Source organism: Prosopis cineraria, unplaced genomic scaffold (genome assembly GCF_029017545.1).
Source record: "Prosopis cineraria cultivar Desert tree isolate PC_DT_omini unplaced genomic scaffold, ASM2901754v1 PC11, whole genome shotgun sequence".
NCBI lineage: Eukaryota > Viridiplantae > Streptophyta > Magnoliopsida > Fabales > Fabaceae > Prosopis > Prosopis cineraria.
In genome coordinates, this window is record NW_026555342.1 from 13,993,055 (window position 1) to 14,014,470 (window position 21,416).

General features: G+C 35.3%; 1 protein-coding gene across 1 annotated transcript; it reads right to left on the minus strand.

Moving 5' to 3' along the window:
• Positions 1-2,812: 2,812 nt before the first annotated feature.
• On the minus strand, positions 2,813-12,245 carry LOC129287247 (DNA replication licensing factor MCM3). The gene is made up of 17 exons (XM_054923437.1): positions 12,138-12,245; positions 11,937-12,046; positions 11,316-11,524; positions 10,919-11,049; positions 10,599-10,837; positions 10,282-10,518; positions 9,950-10,104; positions 9,663-9,871; positions 9,402-9,567; positions 9,122-9,324; positions 5,326-5,385; positions 5,142-5,231; positions 4,703-4,878; positions 4,351-4,422; positions 4,118-4,259; positions 3,940-4,028; positions 2,813-3,126 (listed from the first exon to the last, which is right to left on the minus strand). Exons 1-16 carry the CDS (start codon positions 12,201-12,203, stop codon positions 3,969-3,971), a joined length of 2,325 nt encoding a protein of 774 aa, XP_054779412.1. The 5' UTR covers positions 12,204-12,245; the 3' UTR covers positions 2,813-3,126; positions 3,940-3,968.
• Positions 12,246-21,416: the final 9,171 nt, after the last annotated feature.

Sequence of the window (21,416 nt, forward strand, 5' to 3'; positions counted from 1 at the left end):
ATTGATTTACTTCTTTGTAACTGTTTATAAAATGAGAAGAAAAGAATTATTTTATTTTATTTATAAGTTATGTCACTAAATTTTTATCACAAATTTCTTCTTTTACTTTTCATTAAATATTGGTAAAAGAAAGCATGTTATTAATTTATATATATATATATATATAATATGTGTAAAGTTAAAAATTTATTAAAATTTTAGATAGAATTAATAAATTTTAATGTTTCCTTAATTTTATAAAATATATTAAAAGTTACTTATAAATAAAAGAAAGTATAGCTTATAAAAAATCTAATTCTTTAAACAGACAAAAAACTCCTTCAAAGTCATTAACTTTTGTTTAAAAATTAAATAAATTCCTAATTTCTTCATATTAAGCACGTCCTTTAGAAAATTTCATATTTTCTTATATCAATATTAAACATTAAATAGGGTAAAAGGAAAAAATTGTAATGAATAATTAATATGATGCTTTATAAAAGGCACAACAAAATCCCTCCTCTCTAAGTATATTAGCAATAGATTCAGCATAAGTATACAGATATAGAAAAATCATGTATCTATATCAATTTATGCACAAAGTAATCAACCTCTTGAGTCAAAGCCATTGATACTAAACCCAAGTTATCTAAGCTTAAGAAATTAACAAATCTAGTGAAACATATTGCCACGCGAATTGTCCCGCATACGTGAAGTTTATACTCATCATTAGCATATACAATTGTTTGCAAGAATCATGTAAGCGGTATTGCATTTTAACAAATAAATTTTACTTTGCTTGCGTAGCAATTAACAAATTAACAAAGCTTGTAATTCTTATGCTTATGCTTCAAATGATGTCTAATTACTAAGGGATATTAGATAATGATTGATCATTTACGTGTGTGGTTAAACTTGAGATATTAAATATCTAGAATTTAGTAACCCCCAATGCTCCCAAATTTATCACTTTCATCAAATCCTACTACTCTCTCTACCTATAAAAGCATCTCTTCTCTCGTCTCAAGTTTGTCGTGAATTGGCTAAATATTTGTGGGATCCAAGAAGGATACATGACTTGGGATCATTCATTAAGCATGGTGCCTCTGGTTTCTTGTAACCGGTCGGGGAAAGAAATCTCAACAATGTGAAGCCAATGCTATATATGAGAAGAGACGGTTCGTAAGGTGTGGATGATTTGAGTGACTCTTCTCTCTGGTCTCATTTTTTGGGAAATCCTCTTCCTTTCTGTGGCTTTTCTTCCTTTATGGATCCTGCAATTCTGTCTTTCCTTCCTTCTGATCTGTATATTCCCTTCTTCCTCTTTTCTTCTTTTGATGTCATATGATATTCGAATATAACTTTTGATACAATATAGTTACTGAAGTCTTATTTGGAAATTAGTAATACACCTGCTATTTCAAATGTACTGAGTTATTTCCACAGAACAGCACTCAACGTTTTGTCCCTAACAACAAAATTATTGAGCTGAGAATTGGCTCTGGTTTTGACCTTCACCGTCATGGCCATGGTGGTTTCAGCTTGCAATGGAATGGCCAAAGCCAAACATGAAGTTGAAGATGTGGCTGCCATTCCACCCATAACGATGGAAAGCTTTGGAGTTCATCACAGTGCTTTGGACTTTCTTGCTGTCATGGTCTTTTTGGTTTTGGCTGTTGGGTTTGGCTTCATCATCTAAACCTGCCTCAAATCATCATTAGTTACTATTTTGTAATGCTTATCCAAAGAGAGTTTATATGTACTAAAAGGGGGAAAATGCAGATATACAATTGTTTAGATGCTCTAGTAAGTTTTTCGATCAGATAATGGCATATAGAAGGGTTCTTATGGAGTGACTTGTATAGCTAAATAAATGTGTTCGTATGTTTTTATGGAAAACTTCGATAATAAGTAGAAGACTATTGTTTGGTTGAATGCAGTTAGATTCAAATGATGAAAGGTTTGCTCACAGAAAAAATGAAAGGTTTATTTACTTTCAGAAATCCAAAATTCTAATTGAGGGTCTACTAAATAGTTTTCCCAGTACTCTGCCTTTGAAATTGAGGAATCCACAAGCACTAGGATGTCTCGTGGACTTGATCACCAAAATATAGACTTGCATTTATATGCCGGAAATTTTACAGTTCCTTAAAGATTTAGGCTGATTGGTTTAGCTTTAAAGCTGGCATAACTATGGTTATCAAACCTAAAAACTGGCCCCAAAAAAAAAACCTAAAAACTGGTCGGAGAAAATTTTCTTAGCTTAAAAAAAGAAAAAATAGTTGGGGCAAATGACTTGACCCAAAACTATAGTTAAATCTGAATCGATTTTTTTTCTTTTGATCACTCAACCATGGTAAAGCCTCCACTACTTTCACAGAAGAAAACTTAAAAATTATAAATAAGGATCCAAAAATTACATTTTGATCCTTTTATGTAATTTCTGAAACATTTTTCTATCATTTCATGATTCACTAAATTTTTTATCATAAACATAGTTAGTTAACAATTCAAATTAATTTTTATTAACGAAAAATGCTACATTGTAATGTTTTTAAAAGTTAATATAGATCATTGCACAAACAATAATTTCAAAATCTCAAACACTGGACCTATAACTTAGTTTAAGAGTTAAGTTGTTATTTTAGCAAACTATAATTTGTGAAAACTTTAATTTTCTTTTTCTTTTTTGGTAAAAAACTGAATGCCATTATAAGTCAGTCAAAAATTACAAGACAACATTGAGTGAGCTGATAGAAGTCAAAAATTTTAATTTTCCAAACTCTAATCTAAACACACGATGTTCAAAAGTGAAATATTTACTACTCAGACATGAATGTATTGGCGGTCCATTTAACGAAGAGCACAGTTACAATGCATTCTTGAGACTTCAGAAGACAACATTGGATGAGCTAACATAAGTTCATTCTATCAAATGAACAAATTTCTCAATATTCAAGAGTCCGAAAATGCTGATTACAAGATCTGCTATAGCTGAACTACATGATATGGTTGGCGTTACAGTATAAACAATAATAAAACTTGAAGGGGAGACGTTATAGCTCCTTTGACAGGAGAATTCTGTTAATTCCCAGTATCTCTCAGCAAGTAGATGCATAAACTCTGGATGGAGTGAGAATCTGCTTCCTGAAAATCATTCTCCATATAGTTCATTAAAAAAAGAAAATTAACTCCACGACTGCAAGTTACGATTTGCATTCCATGCTCATCATAAGTGATGAGCAATGCGTACTCCTGACCTTTCATTTCAGTTTAAATTGATCTCTAACATCCATTTAAATTAATTTTTTTAAATATTTTTAATATTATATTTATTATTATAAAAACTTTAAATTTTTAATAAATATGTTCATTACTAATCTGTACGAATTTAATCTAACAATTAATTTAATATCAAAATTTTTATAATTTGACTGTTCAGATAAACTTTAAATAGTTCAGATATAATTTAAATAACCTAATTTAATATTAAAAAATTTATAAATTTTAAAAATTAATTATTTAAATGTACTTTAAATAATTCAGATTTAATATTAACAATTTTTATTTTTTTTACTTTTAATAAATATAATATTAAAAATATTTAAAAATTAATTTAAATGAATGATAGGAATTAATTTGAGTAGAAATATAGAGCCAAGATTACTCCTGACCTTGGTGAGCATGATAAGCTCCGAATTCGGACGCTGCAAGTTATGGGCGTATTCAAAGCAAAATCATGATTTTTTTTTAAATCATTTTTTCAAATGTCAGGTTTCGAGTGTCCTGAGGCTGTGTCCGAGATTAAATTCTTAGTTGACCCCACTAGAGAATCCAAGTAAATTGAAATTCATGCCGGGATGCCGGATTCAGAGTTACAAGTTTGCAATTCTATGAATCGTTACTCTAATGGATTTCACGGACAGATAAAATCGTTATAAAATTTGCAAAATCGCGCACCTTCAACTTCTAATGCCCTATCTATGCCCCTATGATATCATATGCACCACTCCATCAGCTATCATTACTCTATTGTCATCTTGCAACTTCTGAAATTTCAGAAAAGACAACAGATTTGATTTTATCAGAATCCAGGATGAAAATATGGCACCACAAAAACTCAAAGTAAGGATGGTACCTCTAATAGGAATAATATATCTTCTCTGCTGTAACTGGATTCTGCACCTTGGTTGACAACATTCTCTACATCTGAAATGGATATGAGATCCAAGCGATTGGCACGCATATGCTGACCAAATAAAGAATTGAATGCTCCGATTCTGCATTTTGACAGAAAATATTGAACATCAGAAGGTAGAACTGAGGGATAAATAAAACTAAAATGTAGGAGTCGAGTGCTTGGCGAGTCACCTTTCAGGTGTGAGACCGGTAGCAGATTGGGCTGCCGAAGTCTCGTCAACTTCCATGGCTTCAGCTGTCGAGCTTTAAAGAAAGAAAAAGGTCAAGTCAACTTATGACCAGACAAATTTTCAACTCGAGTGTATCAATAAATCCAGTTTCCTAGTGGTAACAAGTGTTAAACGCAAGTGAAAGTAGAATAGTTCACTATAATGCTAGAAGGATGCTGAATCAGATTCAGAAATACAAAATAGAGAAAAATGGCTTCTCATAAGAACAAATCTAATAATCAAGATTAAAAGATGCTTTCAAAGTGTGCATTTAGTACACCTAGCTTTCCCAGACAGTGTAGACAGCCACTTACACTCTTCTATTTTTAGGACCTCGACTAGGTTCATCATTTTCACCAGGATGCTCCTCAGCCCTGCGTTTCCTCTCCATTTCTCTCTCTTGATCACGCTCCTCCATTTCTGTTAGTTCTTTGTGATATATTGCAAAATTAAGAACTTTCAGAGAGGCTTCAACATCAGACTTTAAAACCTGCCAATAAAGGTGGGCACTCGATCACGAAATGCAATTTCTTGAATACACAACAGAAAGAGGAAAAAGTTGTTAACAGCATGCCATGGATTATAAAATAAAGACCAGGAGGTCTAAATGACAAGGCCTGCGGGCATGTTCTCATTTTCTTCCAAATTGTACCCTAGTGAGATAGCACATCTGGAGAAAGGATAGAGGATATGGGCATGCATTTCATGGTCTTATAAATAATCCAGAAAATGCATGTTTACCAAATTTAGTACCTGTCTGCTCAACTTCAATTTAGCATGAGCCGTTGAGAGACGTATTATGGTTTCCAAAGTTCTAGCAGTGATAGGAAGGGTTCCTCCAGTCTGCACAAAGCCAGCATCACATCAGTTATAGATTTAAAACAAGCTGTACAGTTACTGATTTGCCTTCAGCTAAATGCCAACTTTTAATGCTAACCATAGCACTTGAACCAGCATTTCTGAGTTCAGCATATGCTGTGGCAATGTGTTCAGATGCCTGTGAACAAAATTGGTGTTAGAAGGTATGGATTTAAGACAAGAAAAAGATCCATTGTAAAAAACAGGAGATGCCAAAAGAACCCTTCAGCGGTGAATAGAAACAGATATTGCGGACTCAAATTTCATAAATAACCAGATTAATTAAGAAATTCAAATAAGTATAAGAAAAACAATGCAAACTCAGAACAAAACTGACAACAACAACAACAACAACAACAAGCCTTTATCCCACTAGGTGGGGTCGGCTACATGGATTGCAAGACGCCATTGTGCTCTATCATTTATTAAGCTTTTAGAAATATTATTAATTAAGAGATCACGTTCAATAACTTCCAAGAGTGTTCTCTTAGGCCTTCCTCTACCTCTCTTAATCGGACTCAAAGTTATATGTTCCACTCTTCTCACTGGTGCCTCCCTTGGTCTTCTTTGTACATGCCCAAACCATCTCAACCGATTTTCTACCATTTTTTCCTCAATAGGGGCCACCCTCACTTTTTCACGTATGTGCTCATTTCGAATTTTATCTTTACGTGTATGTCCGCACATCCATCGTAACATTCTCATCTCTGCTACTCCAACTTTATGCTCTTGCTGTCCCGTTAGAGCCCAGCATTCACTACTATATAACATTGCCGGTCTGATAGCAGTACGATAAAACTTTCCTTTAAGTTTATTAGGCACCTTACGGTCACAAATAACTCCTTTAGCTTTTCTCCAATTAAACCACCCAGCTTGAATTCTATGTGAAATATCTCCACTGATTTCGCCATCATTTTGAATAATGGCTCCCAAATATCTAAACTTTTCCACTTGAGGTATAATTTGATCTCCCAATTTCACTTCCAAATTATTTTCGAATAGTCCTTTACCAAATTTACAATATAAATATTCCGTCTTACTTCTACTCAGACGAAAACCTTTCGACTCCAATGTCCTCCTCCATAACTCAAGTTTGCAATTAACCTCTTCTCTTGTCTCTGCTATAAGAACTATATCATCCGCGAAGAGCATACATTTCGGGATTTCCTCTTGAATATGTTCCGTCAAAACATTTAAAATCAAGTTGAACAAATAAGGACTCAGAGATGATCCCTGATGTAGTCCAATCTTTATAGGAAAATCCTTTGTTTGACCACTAGGCGTTCTTATACTAGTTTTTACCCCCTCATACATATCTTGTATGGCTTTAATATAAGCAATCCGTACTCCCTTTTTTTCCAACGCTTTCCAAAGCACTTCTCTTGGTATACGGTCATAAGCTTTTTCCAAATCAATAAAAACCATGTGTAGATCTTTATCTTTACAACGATACTTTTCCATTAATCCCCTTAGTAGATAAATGCCTCTGTAGTTGATCTACCTGGCATAAAACCAAATTGATTCTCAGAAATACTTGTCTCCAATCTCAACCTGTGCTCAATTACTTTCTCCCACAATTTCATTGTGTGGCTCATGAGTTTAATCCCTCTATAGTTAGTACAATTCTGAATATCTCCTTTATTTTTATAAATAGGAATTAATGTACTTCTCCTCCACTCATCAGGCATTTTCTTGGACCGTAAAATCACATTAAATAACTTAGTTAACCATCTCACCCCTTCTTCACCTAAACATTTCCACGCTTCGATAGATATACAATCAGGTCCGTTAGCTCTACCATTTGCCATTTTCTTAAGAGCTTCCTTTACCTCCTTATCACGTATTTTTCGATAGAATGACAAATTTTGTTCTCCTTCACCAGTTACTAAATCCTCCAAGTTACTAGATGAATCCTCTCCATCATTGAAAAGTTTAGAAAAATAAGTCTCCCATCTATTTTTAATTTCATCATCTGTAACTAAAATTCTTCCCTCTTCATCCTTAATACACCTTACCTGTTCTAGATCTCTTGATTTTCTTTCCCTACTCTTGGCAATCTTATAAATATTTTGCTCTCCTTCCTTCGTCTCAAGGTTCTTATAAAATTCTTCAAAAGCTTTGGAACGAGCTTCACCCACAGCTCTCTTAGTTTCCTTCTTAGCCATACGGTACCTCTCCCAATTTTCCTCATTGTTACACAAATGTATGGCTTTAAAACAGTTCTTCTTATACTTGATTTTGTCCTGTACACTATTATTCCACCACCAAGACTCCTTATCTCTCGGACCAGAACCTTCCGATTCTCCCAAAACTACTTTTGCAACCTCCCGTATCTTTTTAGCCATATCCTCCCATATGATGTTAGCACTTCCCTGAGAATCCCAAATTCCTTTATCCAAAAGATTTCGCTTGAAAATATCTTGCTTCTCACCTTTTAATTGCCACCACCTAATCTTTGGTGTTACTACTTGTCGACGTTTTTGGATTTTACTCATAATACACACATCAAGGACTAGGACCCTATGTTGTGTCGTTACAGCATCTCCAGGGATCACCTTACAATTTTTACAAAGTTTTCTATCTGTGTTCCTAACCAAAAGAAAATCAATCTGCGACCTTGAGGCTCCACTTTTGTAAGTGATGAGATGCTCATCTCTCTTCTTGAAACAAGTGTTGGCAATCTTAAAATCATACGCCAATGAGAAATCAAGAAGAGTTTGCCCTTCATTGTTTAGCTCTCCAAAACCAAAACCACCATGCACCCTCGCATACTGACCAGCTTCCCTCCCGACATGCCCATTAAAGTCTCCTCCAATAAAAATCTTTTCACTCTGTGGTATGTGTCGAATCAACCCCTCCAGATCCTCCCAAAATAATTCCTTAAGACTGGCTTCTGTCCCGACTTGCGGCGCATAAGCGCTAACAATATTAACAGTCTCACGTCCAATTATCATTTTTAAAGAAATAATTCTGTCTCCAATTCTGCTAACTTCTACAACGTTCTTCTTCCACTCCTTATCTATAATGATGCCTACTCCATTGCGTGCACTTACTTTTCCTGTATACCAAAGTTTGAAACCTTGAATATCCTTAGCTCCTTCTCCACGCCATTTTGTTTCTTGCAAGCAAAGGATATTGATTTTCCTTTGAATCATAACCCCTACAACCTCTACAGATTTACAATTTAATGTCCCAACATTCCAAGTACCAAATCTAATTTTGCTCTTATGGACTAACTTCTTTAGCCGCGTGCGTCCAGAATGACACGGTAGCCCTTGCTCATTTAACACTACATCCGGGCGCCGATGCAGCGGCTCTAACTCACTTATCACTGTACTCGAGCCATGCAGCGCGTTACTTACGGGCAACGACCTAGCATTAACATTATAACGTCTATTGTCCATGTTCATGATAGATTCAACAAATTTTTACATTGGCTGTTGATGGCCTAACACAACCCTCCTCCTTTACCCGGGCTTGGGACCGGCTATAAACATAGGCGGAGTTTCAGAACAAAACTGAAAAACCATAAAAAAGGGCTTGGAGCCCTCTAATGCCCCAACGTTTTGAAATGGGAGACATTTTTTTTACTAGAAAATGAAAAACATTTTGATATCTTATGATGATGAAATGGTATGGTTTTGTACTTTTATAATTTTTCAAAGAAAAATATTCTAAAATTGTTTAGTTTTGATTTATTTTCTTTGAAAAATAGTGAAAAAACGACACCATTGCATCACTGTAAGATATCAAAATTTCTCTCGTTCTATGTAGAATCTACTAGTCAAAAGGAAGAACGAGAAAAACAATTGGGAGGTTGGGGCATTAGAGGACCGTGCCAAAAAAAGAAAAACACGACACCACGTGCACTCTACCTCATCAGTAAGTTCAGGTTGAATCCTATGCTTAGCATAATGAATATACTTCTTAAGAAACTTGATTGTGAGCACATCGCGCTTGCGACCTTTTTCTATTTTCTTTCCGTGTAGCATCCGGTTATATTTGACAAAGACAGCTGAGTCAGTGTCAGCCTCATCTTCTCTTCCATATCTCGAGGCACCATCAAATGCTACCTCACCTGCATCAGTAAATTAGTTCAACTGAAATTCTTTTCGGAGGAAATATATCTGTAACATTTGAAAACCATTTGTCTACCTCCATCAATGGCAGAACGGTATCGATGCATACGCAAGACATGCTCCGATATATGACGATCAATATCAGGATCCATTTGATCCAAGACAATAAACAGAAGATCAAATCGGGAAAGCAAGGAGTCTGGGAGTCCAATATTTTTTGTTGGGGTCAGTGATCGGTCATACTGCAGAAAGTCAGTTAAAGACCAAAGCTTCAGCTTGAATGAGCAAATTTTTGTACATAAAAATGCTTAACAAACTATTTATGAGCACCACTTACAGTTCCATATATGGGATTTGCAGCAGCAACCACACTGCATCGAGCATTGAGAGATGCATGGATACCTGCTTTGGCTATAGTTACAGTTTGCTGTTCCATAACTTCATGTATAGCAACCCGATCTTGATCATTCATTTTGTCAAACTCGTCAATGCAGACAACACCTCGATCAGCAAGAACCATCGCTCCAGCTTCAAGCCTTCTTTCCCCTGATGAGAAGCAATTATCATTTTCCTTAAATGACATGCAACGGTAAAACACTACACATCCAATGACGAATGCTTCACCTGTTTCTTGATCAGAAGTAACTGCTGCTGTTAAACCAACGCCAGAAGAACCCCGACCTGTAGTAGATATAGCCAAGGGAGCAATATTCATAATTGCTCTTAAGAGTTGAGACTTGGCAACAGACGGATCGCCAACCATCATCATGTTAATGTCACTGAAAGAAAAAGGTGTGAAGAGAGCAATATGATTATTTCCACATAAACTCAATTTTGCGAGAGAGAACGTCCGTGTAGACAAGCAAATAGAAAACAATGAACGGAACTTAAGCACTCAATAACGCCATCTAGAAGCAAAAGAAAAGGCAAAAATAATATGAGGAGAAACAACTAACCCTCGCAAATGGGTACCATTCTTTAAGTTCTTTTCGACTCCACCAAGCATCAATAAAATCACCGCTTTCTTTATCCAGGAATGCCCATAAATAGAAGGTGCAAGTGAATTACCAAGTAGGTCAAAGGCATCGTCTCTTTCGGCAATCTTCTTTATGTTTTTCAGATCTTCAGCACTGTAGATTGGTGCGTTAGCCTCTTTGTTAAGAAGAGAGACATTGTTGGCTATAAGTACAGTCCTGTACGACAACATTAACCAGTCAAAATTTTGTGAATATGATAAAGGAAACGATACTGTGAAAGAACAAACTGGAGCTACCTGAACACTCCATTCACGCCGCCTTTACTTTTCCCTGCTAGGGCCTTATATACCCCCACAATAGCCACACGATCCCCAGGTTTACAACAGTCAACAAGGTCATCCTCTACTATCACATCTACTGTTCTTGGAAGTTGACCAGGTGCAGAATTCTCAGGAACTTCTTGCATGGATAAGGTTTGATGATCTTTATATTTGCACAATCCATACTCGGTCACCAGTAAGTTGCCGTTTTCATCCTATGATAAAACTTTGATCAGGAAAGTTCATCTTATAATGATTAAATATGATGCTAGAGGCCAAGGGCAGCTTGAGATTACCCTTGTGGGATAAACAGACCCTGTGGGAAGACCCATATTGGAAGTAATATCACGATATTCACGAGTGGTGAATTTTTTTGTCGTGGGGCAGAAGTGAACACTTTTAACAACCTTCGGCCTTACAAGGGAACCTATAAATAAGCCAATTGCTTAGACTTGTGCATATTTAACATATAAAATGCGACAAGGTACTAGATAATTCCATCAAAGCCACTTTTAAATCGTGTGTAACTCCACTACCACAGGAGAAAAAATAGAGATTTTCTCGGATCTCAAACAAAGATTACGGTAACAACAGTAGGAACTAGAGTTTAAATTGCTTGACCATAGCTGTCACAAAATGCAAACAGTTTTTAGTCATTCATTAAAGCCGTAGGAAACTAAAAGAAAAGCGTACATTTTGTGACAATGCCCTCAACGCAGACCATAGAACCTATGAATTCAGATAGGAGCTCCCTCGGGGTGACACCACGGGAAACGAAGGGGCCTTCAAATCCTACAAGCACTTGTTCTCCTTCCTTCAAATACTTGGGGTCAATAGCACGAGCAGCATCTGTCACAGCATCACAGAATGATTGTATGTACTCACTAGGGTTCCTGAGAATCCTGGATAAGGGCAAGAGTAATGTATTAGTTAGACTTGAAGAGCATATACTCAATCAGTTCGTGCATGTGGTGTGTATCTAAATTTTTTGTAATAACACCCAAAATAAGAAGCTTGATAGAAACCATCTATTTAGACGTATTCAATCCCTTTTCACATTGGTCTTTCACCCCAGATCCACTTGTACTCCATAAAATTGCCAGGTCAAGCCAGATAACAAAGGAGTTAAAAGTTGATTCATATGAAAATGGAATAATAATAAGCCTCGACCTCAGTCGAACCCTTTATTTCCGATAAAGCATAAACCAAGCAATTCGCCCAAAAATACTAGGAGCTTTGAGCAAAACTTAAGTTTAATTGCATGTACAATATCAAATTTCTGTCATTTTCTTGGGAACCAAACTAGTAACTGACCTATTACCCAAATCGCGGAAGCTATGAAGATCAGAGATATTGACTATGAGGCGACGGCGCTTGTGGTTGATCATTGCTTTGATTTCGTCCATGTATATCCCTTTCCCAACCTGGCCTCGTGAAAATTAGGCCCTTGTAAGCAACGAAAATTGCACAAACACGGAAACACACGCAACAAAAAATAAACAGAAATCTATGTACATCCTGGTCCAGGAAATCGGCGAATTCTCGCTTGTGAGCTGCCCTAACTTCTTCGCTAATATCCATTTCTTCACTTTCTGCTTGCCTCAGACTACGAACGAGTGTGAAAGTGAGATGACCTTTTTGTCAATCGGGGCTTTCTTTTGGCGGGAAAACAGGGCCCTTTCCCCGCGCTGTGGCGGGAAAGTCTCACTCCGTTTTTTTTTTTTCCGAATTTTTTTATCTGCACTAAAAGAACCCAGAATACATTAAACTCCACTAAATTTTATTGCATATGACCTTTTATTTTAAAAAATTTAAAATTAACCTTTCTAATTTTTAATTTTATTTTTAAAAGTTTCTTGCTGTTAATTATATTTTTTTATAAAGGTAAAATATCATTTAACTAGAAAAGTTATTAAACAAAACACTATATCATAGAATTATGATTAATTAATTTTTTATATTTTTTAATAATTAAAGCATTAATAGTTAAAAAAATATTAGTTCTATTTTTTTTGTTATGAATGGTGGATAATTTTCTTGTATTAAAGGAACATAGCATTTAAAAATAGAGTTTTGAGAATGGCAATGCCCTAAATTTCAATATAAAACTATTCTGCATATCTTTTGCCTGTTTTACCCTCTCTAGACTCTAATATGTACATGCTAAAGGGAATCCCATTCAAGCGCATGTGATGGTGTTGCATTACAAAAGCAAAACAGGATAGAATCGAGGAAAGAAGAAGAAAAGAAGAGACAAGAGCAAGGGGTGTGTGTGTGAGAGAGAGAGAGTGAGAGACCATTCACTATTTCGATGATCATATTTAGTTACAACGTCCCTCATTTATGCAAAAACATCACATGTTGTCATAACAGCCATAATAGAAAAGAAATTGCCAAAATAAAAAAATAGAAAAATAACTAAATAAAATGCATCAAATCAACTCCCCTCCCTTAACAAAATCCTTTTCCTCTAGGATGAACTGTTTGAGTAAAATTTGGAAAGCGACGCTCAACCTCCTACTATGAAAGAGGAAGCTCATCAACCTAGTGTATAAGGACTTGTGTGACAACTTTGATGTTGCATTGAACCAAACAGTGATCCGAAATTGCAAAAGGAACTTTAGGAGTTATGGCATACAACAAATCATCTAAAAGGGGAACAATAGGAACATGATGATCAGGGCACATCTTCAGCAAAGACACATGGAAGGTTGGGTGGAGCCTGGTGGTCACAGGAAGGTCTAACATGTAAGCCACCTCACCTACACATTCGAGGACATGAAAAGGGTTTGTAGTAATATGGAGATAGCTTTTCTGATGAATGGATAGCCACTGTTATGTATATGTACGAAGGTAATTTCAAAAACACCCCATCACCAACAATAAACAGTGTTTTGATCTATTTTTATCAACCATCTAGTTGACTACTTTGGAAAGGTAAAGCTTTAACTGAGAGAGGAGTCTCTCATGCATAAAAAAAGCGATTAATGGCATCTATCAAAGACTCATAAAGTAACTGTCCATACATAACTTCAAATGTAGTAATACCGATTGAGGAATGGTAAGTGGTATTATACCACCATTCTACTAATGGCAACCATTAAGCCTAATTATTGGAGTGCTGCCATGAAAAACTATAAAGGTAGTATTCCAAACAATGATTCAACACCTCACTCTAACTATTTGTTTGAAGGTGATATTCTGTTGACAAATGCTATTTAACACCCAAACAAACAAAATCTCTTTCCAAAATTGGCTAGTAAATGGAGGATCTCTATCACTAATTATATTTGTAGGGGCTCCATATAACTTGTAAACATTGTTGATGAAGAGCTATGTAAGGGTAGAAGTAGTAAATAGGTATGTAATGGTGAGGAAATAAGTATACTTTCTCAAGCCATCAATAATGACCCATACCGTATCTTCACCATTAGATTTTTGCAGTTTTTTAATGAAGTCCATGGCAATACTCTGCCAAACTCCTTCAAGAATTGGCAATGGTTGAAGCAAACCTAGAGAAGCTACATACTCATATTTGCAATGCAAGCAAGTCTCACACTGTTGTAAAAACTTCTTAATATCTTTCAACAAACCCTTCCAATAAAATAAAGCTTTAATCCTCTTTGAGGGTTACTATAAAGCCATGGAATAATAGTGGTTTTCAAATTAGTCTAGTTAGGACCAATAACCAGGCGATGATGTCAGAATAACATACCATTCTGCCATGAATATTTAGGGATGGGAGTGAAGATCCATTTCCAACTTCGTAATTAATAACTATAGGGTTAGATCATATTGCCATTGGGCCCGAATATGATCTCATAGTTTAGTAGAGACTGAAGAAACTGACATATAAAGGTGCTTGCCATGAAAAGCTCATGATAAAGCATCAACAGCACCATTTTCCTGACCACAATGATATTTTATTTCATATTGAAGTCCCATGAGTTTAGTAATCCATGTATATTGAGAAAGGGTAGATAGTCGCTGTTCCAATAAAAATTTTAGACTTCTTTAATCAATAACAATAGTGAATGGTTGAATATATAAATACTTATTCCATTTAGACATAACATGCATAATGGAAAGTAATTCCTTATCATATACAGACAAAAACTAATTATATGGCGACTAACAGAAGCAATCGAGTGTCCTGATTGCATCAATATCGCCCCAATCCTAATATTGGATGCATCAATCTTAAGGGTGAAAGGTTGCTTCAAGTCTAGTAATACTAAAATAGGGGTATTGACCAAGGCTTCCTCAAAAGCTAAAAAAACCATCTCAGTCATTAGTGTCCAATGAAAACCATCTTTCTTGAGCAACTCTGTAAGAGGTTGGGCCAATACACCATAGTCATAAATAAATCATTTATAGTATCCCAATAAACCCAAAAGCCCTCTCACTTCTTTGACTGTAGAAGGTATCAGCCACTTATGCACTACCTGTAACTTCAAAGAATCTATTGCAACCTTCCCATCAAAAATTACATGGCCCAGTTATTTAATGTGAGACATCGCAAAAGTGCACTTGGAATGTTTAATAAGAAACTGATGTTGTTGTATAATAGTAAAAACTATTCAAAGGTACTAGTCATGAGAAAAAGGTCTAGACTATAAATTAATATGTCATCAAAAAACATCAAAACATACTTACAGAGTAACCCTTCAAAAGTGGAATTCATAACAGCCTTAAAAGTGGAGGGTGCATTAGTAAGGCCAAAAGGCATCACTAAGCATTCATAATGGCTAGCATGCATTTGAAATGCCATCTTGTGGGTGTCATCTTCATGAGTGCAAATTTGATGGTAGCTTGAATGGAGATCTAATTTTGAAAAGATTTGAGCCTTCACCAATTCATCCAAAACGTCCTCAATAAGTGGAATAAGAAAACTATCTCTCATAGTAGCTTTGTTGAGTGCATGATAGTCGATGCAGATTCTCCAACTTTCATCTTTCTTTTTGACTAAAACTACTGGAGATGCAAAGGGAGAAGAGATGTGTTGAATAATACCCCTGCTCTAACATGTCCTTAATCATACTCTCAATCACATCCTTTTGAGTAACTAGGTAATGGTATAGCCTTAGCTTGATTGGATATATGCCTTCCTTAAGAATGATATGATGGTCATGGTCATGGTCCCCACATTTCAGAGGTAAAGTAGTTGGCATGCAAAACAGAGCATCAAAAGAAACTAAGAGTTGGTCAATACCCTCGGGAGTCTTAGTGGTAGAATTGACCTGAATGGTATGACAACATCTATCCAATGAATAAGGTACTAACTGCAGCCCCCATATATCACTGTCAAACTCTAGTATTTTCAACATTTTTTACTCATTAATCACCTTATTTTTACCCTTGACTACTGCCGTAAGCTTAACATCATGTCCTAGCCATTTAAATTCCATAATTAGATTCTTACAGTCCCATTGAGTCACCCTTAGTTCAACTAGCCATTACATTTCTAACACCATCTCACAATCGATGAGACATACTATTTACACACTTTATCCACTCATTTAGGACTCATTTTACATGTTATATTTTCTATTTTGGTGCATTCATAGTCTTAAAAAAAAATAGCCTAAGGGACGAAGTGGTGCATTAGGGATATTTTGATCCAAAAATGTAATTTTTTATGAAAATTTAGGTTAATGTTGGATTAAATGTGTTTTATGCCTAGGAGAATGAATATGAAATTATATTTTGAAAAATCAATGTTGTTTGAGAGATATTAATTAAAAATCACAATTTAAGATTGTGACTTTGTTGACTAAATTAGGATTTTGTGCATGTGAGTGCGTGCATGGTTTTCACATCGGACATCCCTTGGATTTCATTTTATTATTTATCTCCCACCTAAATAATTAATTTCATATTTCTAAATATGAATTATTATGTCACAGGCATTTATTTAATTAATTTTATTCATTATGTGACATAGGTGACACATGTGCACTTCGACTTGTATCAATTGGTCAAGGAAGTGCAAGAAGGGAATTTGGGGCAAGAGCGGCATGCTAAATGGCTAAAGGATGGGGTTGATCAAATTTACTAAGTGTAAAGCATGAGAATATTCAAATTAGCATAGGAATTATCACCCAACCAATGAGAAAGTGCCACCTAAGGGCATGTGTGTTAAGTGTGAAGCTTTTTTAGACTTTTGAATTTTATTTTAAATTATTTTAGGAGTCAAATTTGATGGGAAACCAATACACACATCCCATACACTGAAAAATCAGATTCAACACTCAATTCATTCATCTTTTTCATTTCATCTTTTATTTTCTCTTTATAGTTCTTAAGGTTCTTCATTTTTCTCCCCCTCTCTAGAATTCTCCTACTCCATCTCCACATCTAATCATTAAATCTTCATAAAACCACCACCATTCTTCTCATCTCATTATCCTCTACACATTCCTACTATTTGATCTTCTATCTAAAACCTCATTCTTTACTTGAAGTCATAGAGCATTTTGGTCAAAACAAGAACTTGAGAAAGATTTCGATGGAGCTTGAAGGCTAAGGTATCCTTAGTGCCTAGAGGAGAATGAAGACTTCATGAACCATTTTGGTCTTCAATTTGTGTAAAATTTTCTTTCTCTTAATCTTTTTCCATTTACTTAACACTATAAGCCCATAATCTTAGATTATGATGTTATTGGCTTGCAACCATAATCTTGAGTTCATCTATTAGTAGGGAGATTGATTTGTTGATGGATTGGTTTGGATATGTGATTTGTGTATTTTAGCCATTGATGAGAATTGCATAATTTTGTATTTTCATTTATATTTATACCTTCCATGTGCCTTATCATAATCTTAAGATATATGTGTTAGGTTTAGTTATGGTCAACTATAGTCTCGGGGGTTATATGGGCTTTTAACCGAATCACCTAGTCATTCTAATCACTAAACACCTACCAACACTTAACACTAACTTAGGTAATTGAATTGAGCACTAGAGTCCTAAGCTTGAAGATATTATTTAAGAAGGTAAAGTTATCGGAGATAGTCTTCCCAGTAGCTATTAAATTTGGTTAGGAAGGGAAGGAGAAATAATGAACACTTACTTACATATTGGTCATGATTAATTTCTTAATCCAATTATAGGAACCTACTTCCATAAGAAGTTCATCACACACATTTTAGGTTAGATTTCAAGTTTAATCCACTAGGTGATTAGTCAACACTTCCAATCAATTAGTCAATCTATTTACCTAGTTTTTCAAACTAAGTTAGAACTACCTCCTAATGAGAAGACCTAAGGTTGACCCTATACCACATTATGATTAGTTCTAGTTAATTTTGAGAGTTAAGAAATTACACTCATCAACAACTGACCAAAGGCTAAAGAATGACATCTAGCTCAAATGTAATGCCGTGAGTAGCCAGCCCACTTAAGGGCCTTACATGCTTTATTACCCAATAAATTACTACCCTCTGTAACACTAATAGCTAAAGGTGGCATAAAAGTCATTGCCATCTTAAGATCATAAGCAAGTTTAGAATTCAAAAAGTTATGGGTATGTGTCAATTAGCATATGCACGATATATTTACCAATTTGTCCCCTCATTCGCATAGTACTATAGTCAAACATCCCCTACATCACATTGCGGGAGATGAGCGGTGGGTCTTGAGATGTACTAGATGAATGATCATCCTCGAAAGTGTCCACAAGTTGAACCTCTACTGGTAGAGTCAAAGGTTCCTCCACTAGCTCCATTAAGAAGATTTGTGTTGATTTTTTCCATGCACACTCATGACTAGGAGAGTAACAGTCATAGCAATAATAACCCAGATTTTTCACTTGGCATTCTTTTAGCTTACTAGGGGTCAATTTATGTTTGAATGAAAAATTAGGTAGCCCTTATCCACCACGAGAAGAACCAAGAACGAGCGTGGAGCTTGGGGATGATAAGATACCTTGTTTTGCATCAGTAACATGGGATTTATCATTCAAAGGGAATATTAATGACTCGAAAGGGGGTGGGGATGGTAGCAAACCTTTAGAAGAGCTAGGGAAAAACTTACCAATCATATAAGATAGAGTACTTTGCTGCCACGAATTAGACTCTTGAAGCCAAGCAAGTTTGATCTCTTCCAAAAGTATTTGCGACTGAAGTAATTTTATCCTCGATGCCAATTCTAATTTCAAGCCGCTAATGAAGTAGCTCATTTTGTGTTCCTCTAATAAATTCAATTGCAAATCAGATTGTTGAATTCTTATTGTTAGTCAACCAAACTGCCTTGTTGTTGAAGGTGCATTAGATCTTCTATCAAGCCATCATTGAATGGGCCACAACAAATGCGCACAGCCTCAGCGAACGTATGTTGTAGAATCACCCTGTTGAGGGATTTCTCATAATGAAGGAACCATTTGTAGGCAGTGTCATCTAAAGAGATGCTGGCAAGTATAATCTTACAAGCCTCAAGAGTGCCATCAAGTAGGAAGAATCGTTCACATTTAGCGAGCCATGCCTCTATATTAGATAAAGAAAATACAAGGAAATCTAGCTTATTATAATGTGTAGGCACATGGTATTCACCTCCACGTTGCTCATAGTGGCTTCTATTAGGAGGTTCTTGCTTCTCTCCTACTTGAAAGGACAACTATCATAACATATCTTGTACTCCAATCATCTGCATACGTAGCTCATGCCCGCCTTCCAATTATGCTTCCAACTAACCAAAAACATTGGTCCAATTCCATATGAAGACAGTCTTCTACTTCCTTCAAAGTAGTTTGCGAACGGGTACCCTTGGGCATAAGATTCACCAGCTCTAATACCAGTATTGCATTACATAAGCAAAAATAGGATAAAATCAAGGGAAGAAGAAGAAGAGACAAGGTGTGTGTGTGAGAGAGAGAGAGAGAACTATTCACTATTTTGATGATCATATTCAATTACAACCTCCCTCATTTATGCAAAATCATTAAGTGCCATCACAACGGCCATAACAGAAAAGAAATATCCAAAATAACAAAAAATAGCAAAATAGCTAAATAAAATGCATTGTATTAGATGGCAGCGATAAGGTACGTAGATGAAAAGAAGCCACAAAACCCTATGTATCTTGTCGACCAACTCTTTCCCTCTCATGCTTGGGGTTTGAGATTGTTCACTTATTCAGGGCAACTCTTTCAATAATTTTCTTGTCTCATAGCTAGGGGTGAAAATAAATTAGGCCAAATTAGGCTTTAGCCAAATAGGCTTGAGCCTGTATAATAAATCAAAGACCTGAGTCTAGCTTAAAACCTTTATAAAGCTTTTTTTACAACTCAAGCCTAAACTAACTTAAAATTTGACTTGGCCTGAAGGCCTATTTAAAGACATTTAAAAGTAAGCCTTTTTAAAGAGTCTAGTATTTTAATTTTAAACATCTCAAATATACTTTAGGCAATATATAATGTGATTTATCAATTACAATATATAATAATTAAAAGAACTTACCAACTACAATACACTATAACAATAAAGTAATAACATTAACAGTAATATATAAGTCCAATATGATTGAAAACATAATTAGAAATAAAAAAATATGTATTGATTAAGAATCAAATGGTGAAACTAATGTGTTTATGATATATTACACAATGTGTGTGTAAATAAGTCGGTATGTTGGGCTCGTAAGCTAAGTCTTAAAAAAATAAGCTTAGCCTATTTAATTAAATAAGCCTAATTAAAAGTCTGAACTTAACTTAAGTCTATTTAATAAATAAGCTAGGATGGCTTAAAGAGGGCCAAGCAAAACCTGACCTATTCCCACCTCTACTCACAAGTCACAATTTGATCTCTTAAACGTAACTAAGCATGCAGGAATGTATACTAGTTGCTTGGTGCATATAATTTAATAAAGACTCTGATTGCAAATCCCCTGCCTGCTGCATGTATGTTACTTCGTTCCTGTCGCTTTCCCGTTTATCTAACTAAAGTCTAAACAGTGTCAACGATTATTTGGGATCAGAATAACCTCACATCTTCATCTCAGAATTGGCTACATGTTTTGCCGATGCATTGATGAACAGTAACTAAGGATAATAATAGTTAATTACATTCCCTGGAAGTGACAGGTACTGGTTCTGATATACGTGATTTGAAGACTAATTTTTGTTGGCAAATTTTTTATTAATTTGTTTTTTTTTTTACCAACTACTAATTCGTTATTATGTGCATAAAATATACAAAAGTGGAGGAGGAGGAATCACTGGGGGCCAAGAATATGGGTGTTGGTCGATGGGGATGGTGTCGCCCCGCAGATTTGATCGTGTATCGTGTAATGGAAAACCCACATTCGAATTTCCTTAGCGAAGTAGAGGGACTCATCAGACTATCAAACGAGAGACCCAGTGGAGATGAAGCACTTTGAGGCACAAGGGCAAGGAGTATGCCTACGTTAAGACAATGGACAGATTAATTGGGCAACTTTGAGAAAAATATTTGTATCATTTATTTGGTAAGGAAGAAGGCATGGTTTGTCCTTTTAGATCAGCCATACTTCTTTCCAACCTTTTTATAAGACCATGTTAACTACTTTTCTAAGATTAAAAACATGAGCCATAATTAGTTAAATATTTTTTTTGCAACTTCTCAAAATTACCCTTAAAACAACTCCTGGAATTTCAGGGTAATTTTATAATATCATAAAATTTTTACGTTTAGATTACTTTAAGAACTTGAGGGTAATTGTTTTCAATATGAATTGAAAGAGTTATTCACTGCAATTATATAAGTGCATCGGGTCAAAAAAAAAAAAAATTGCTTGGTCACACGTACTCATTGATAGAC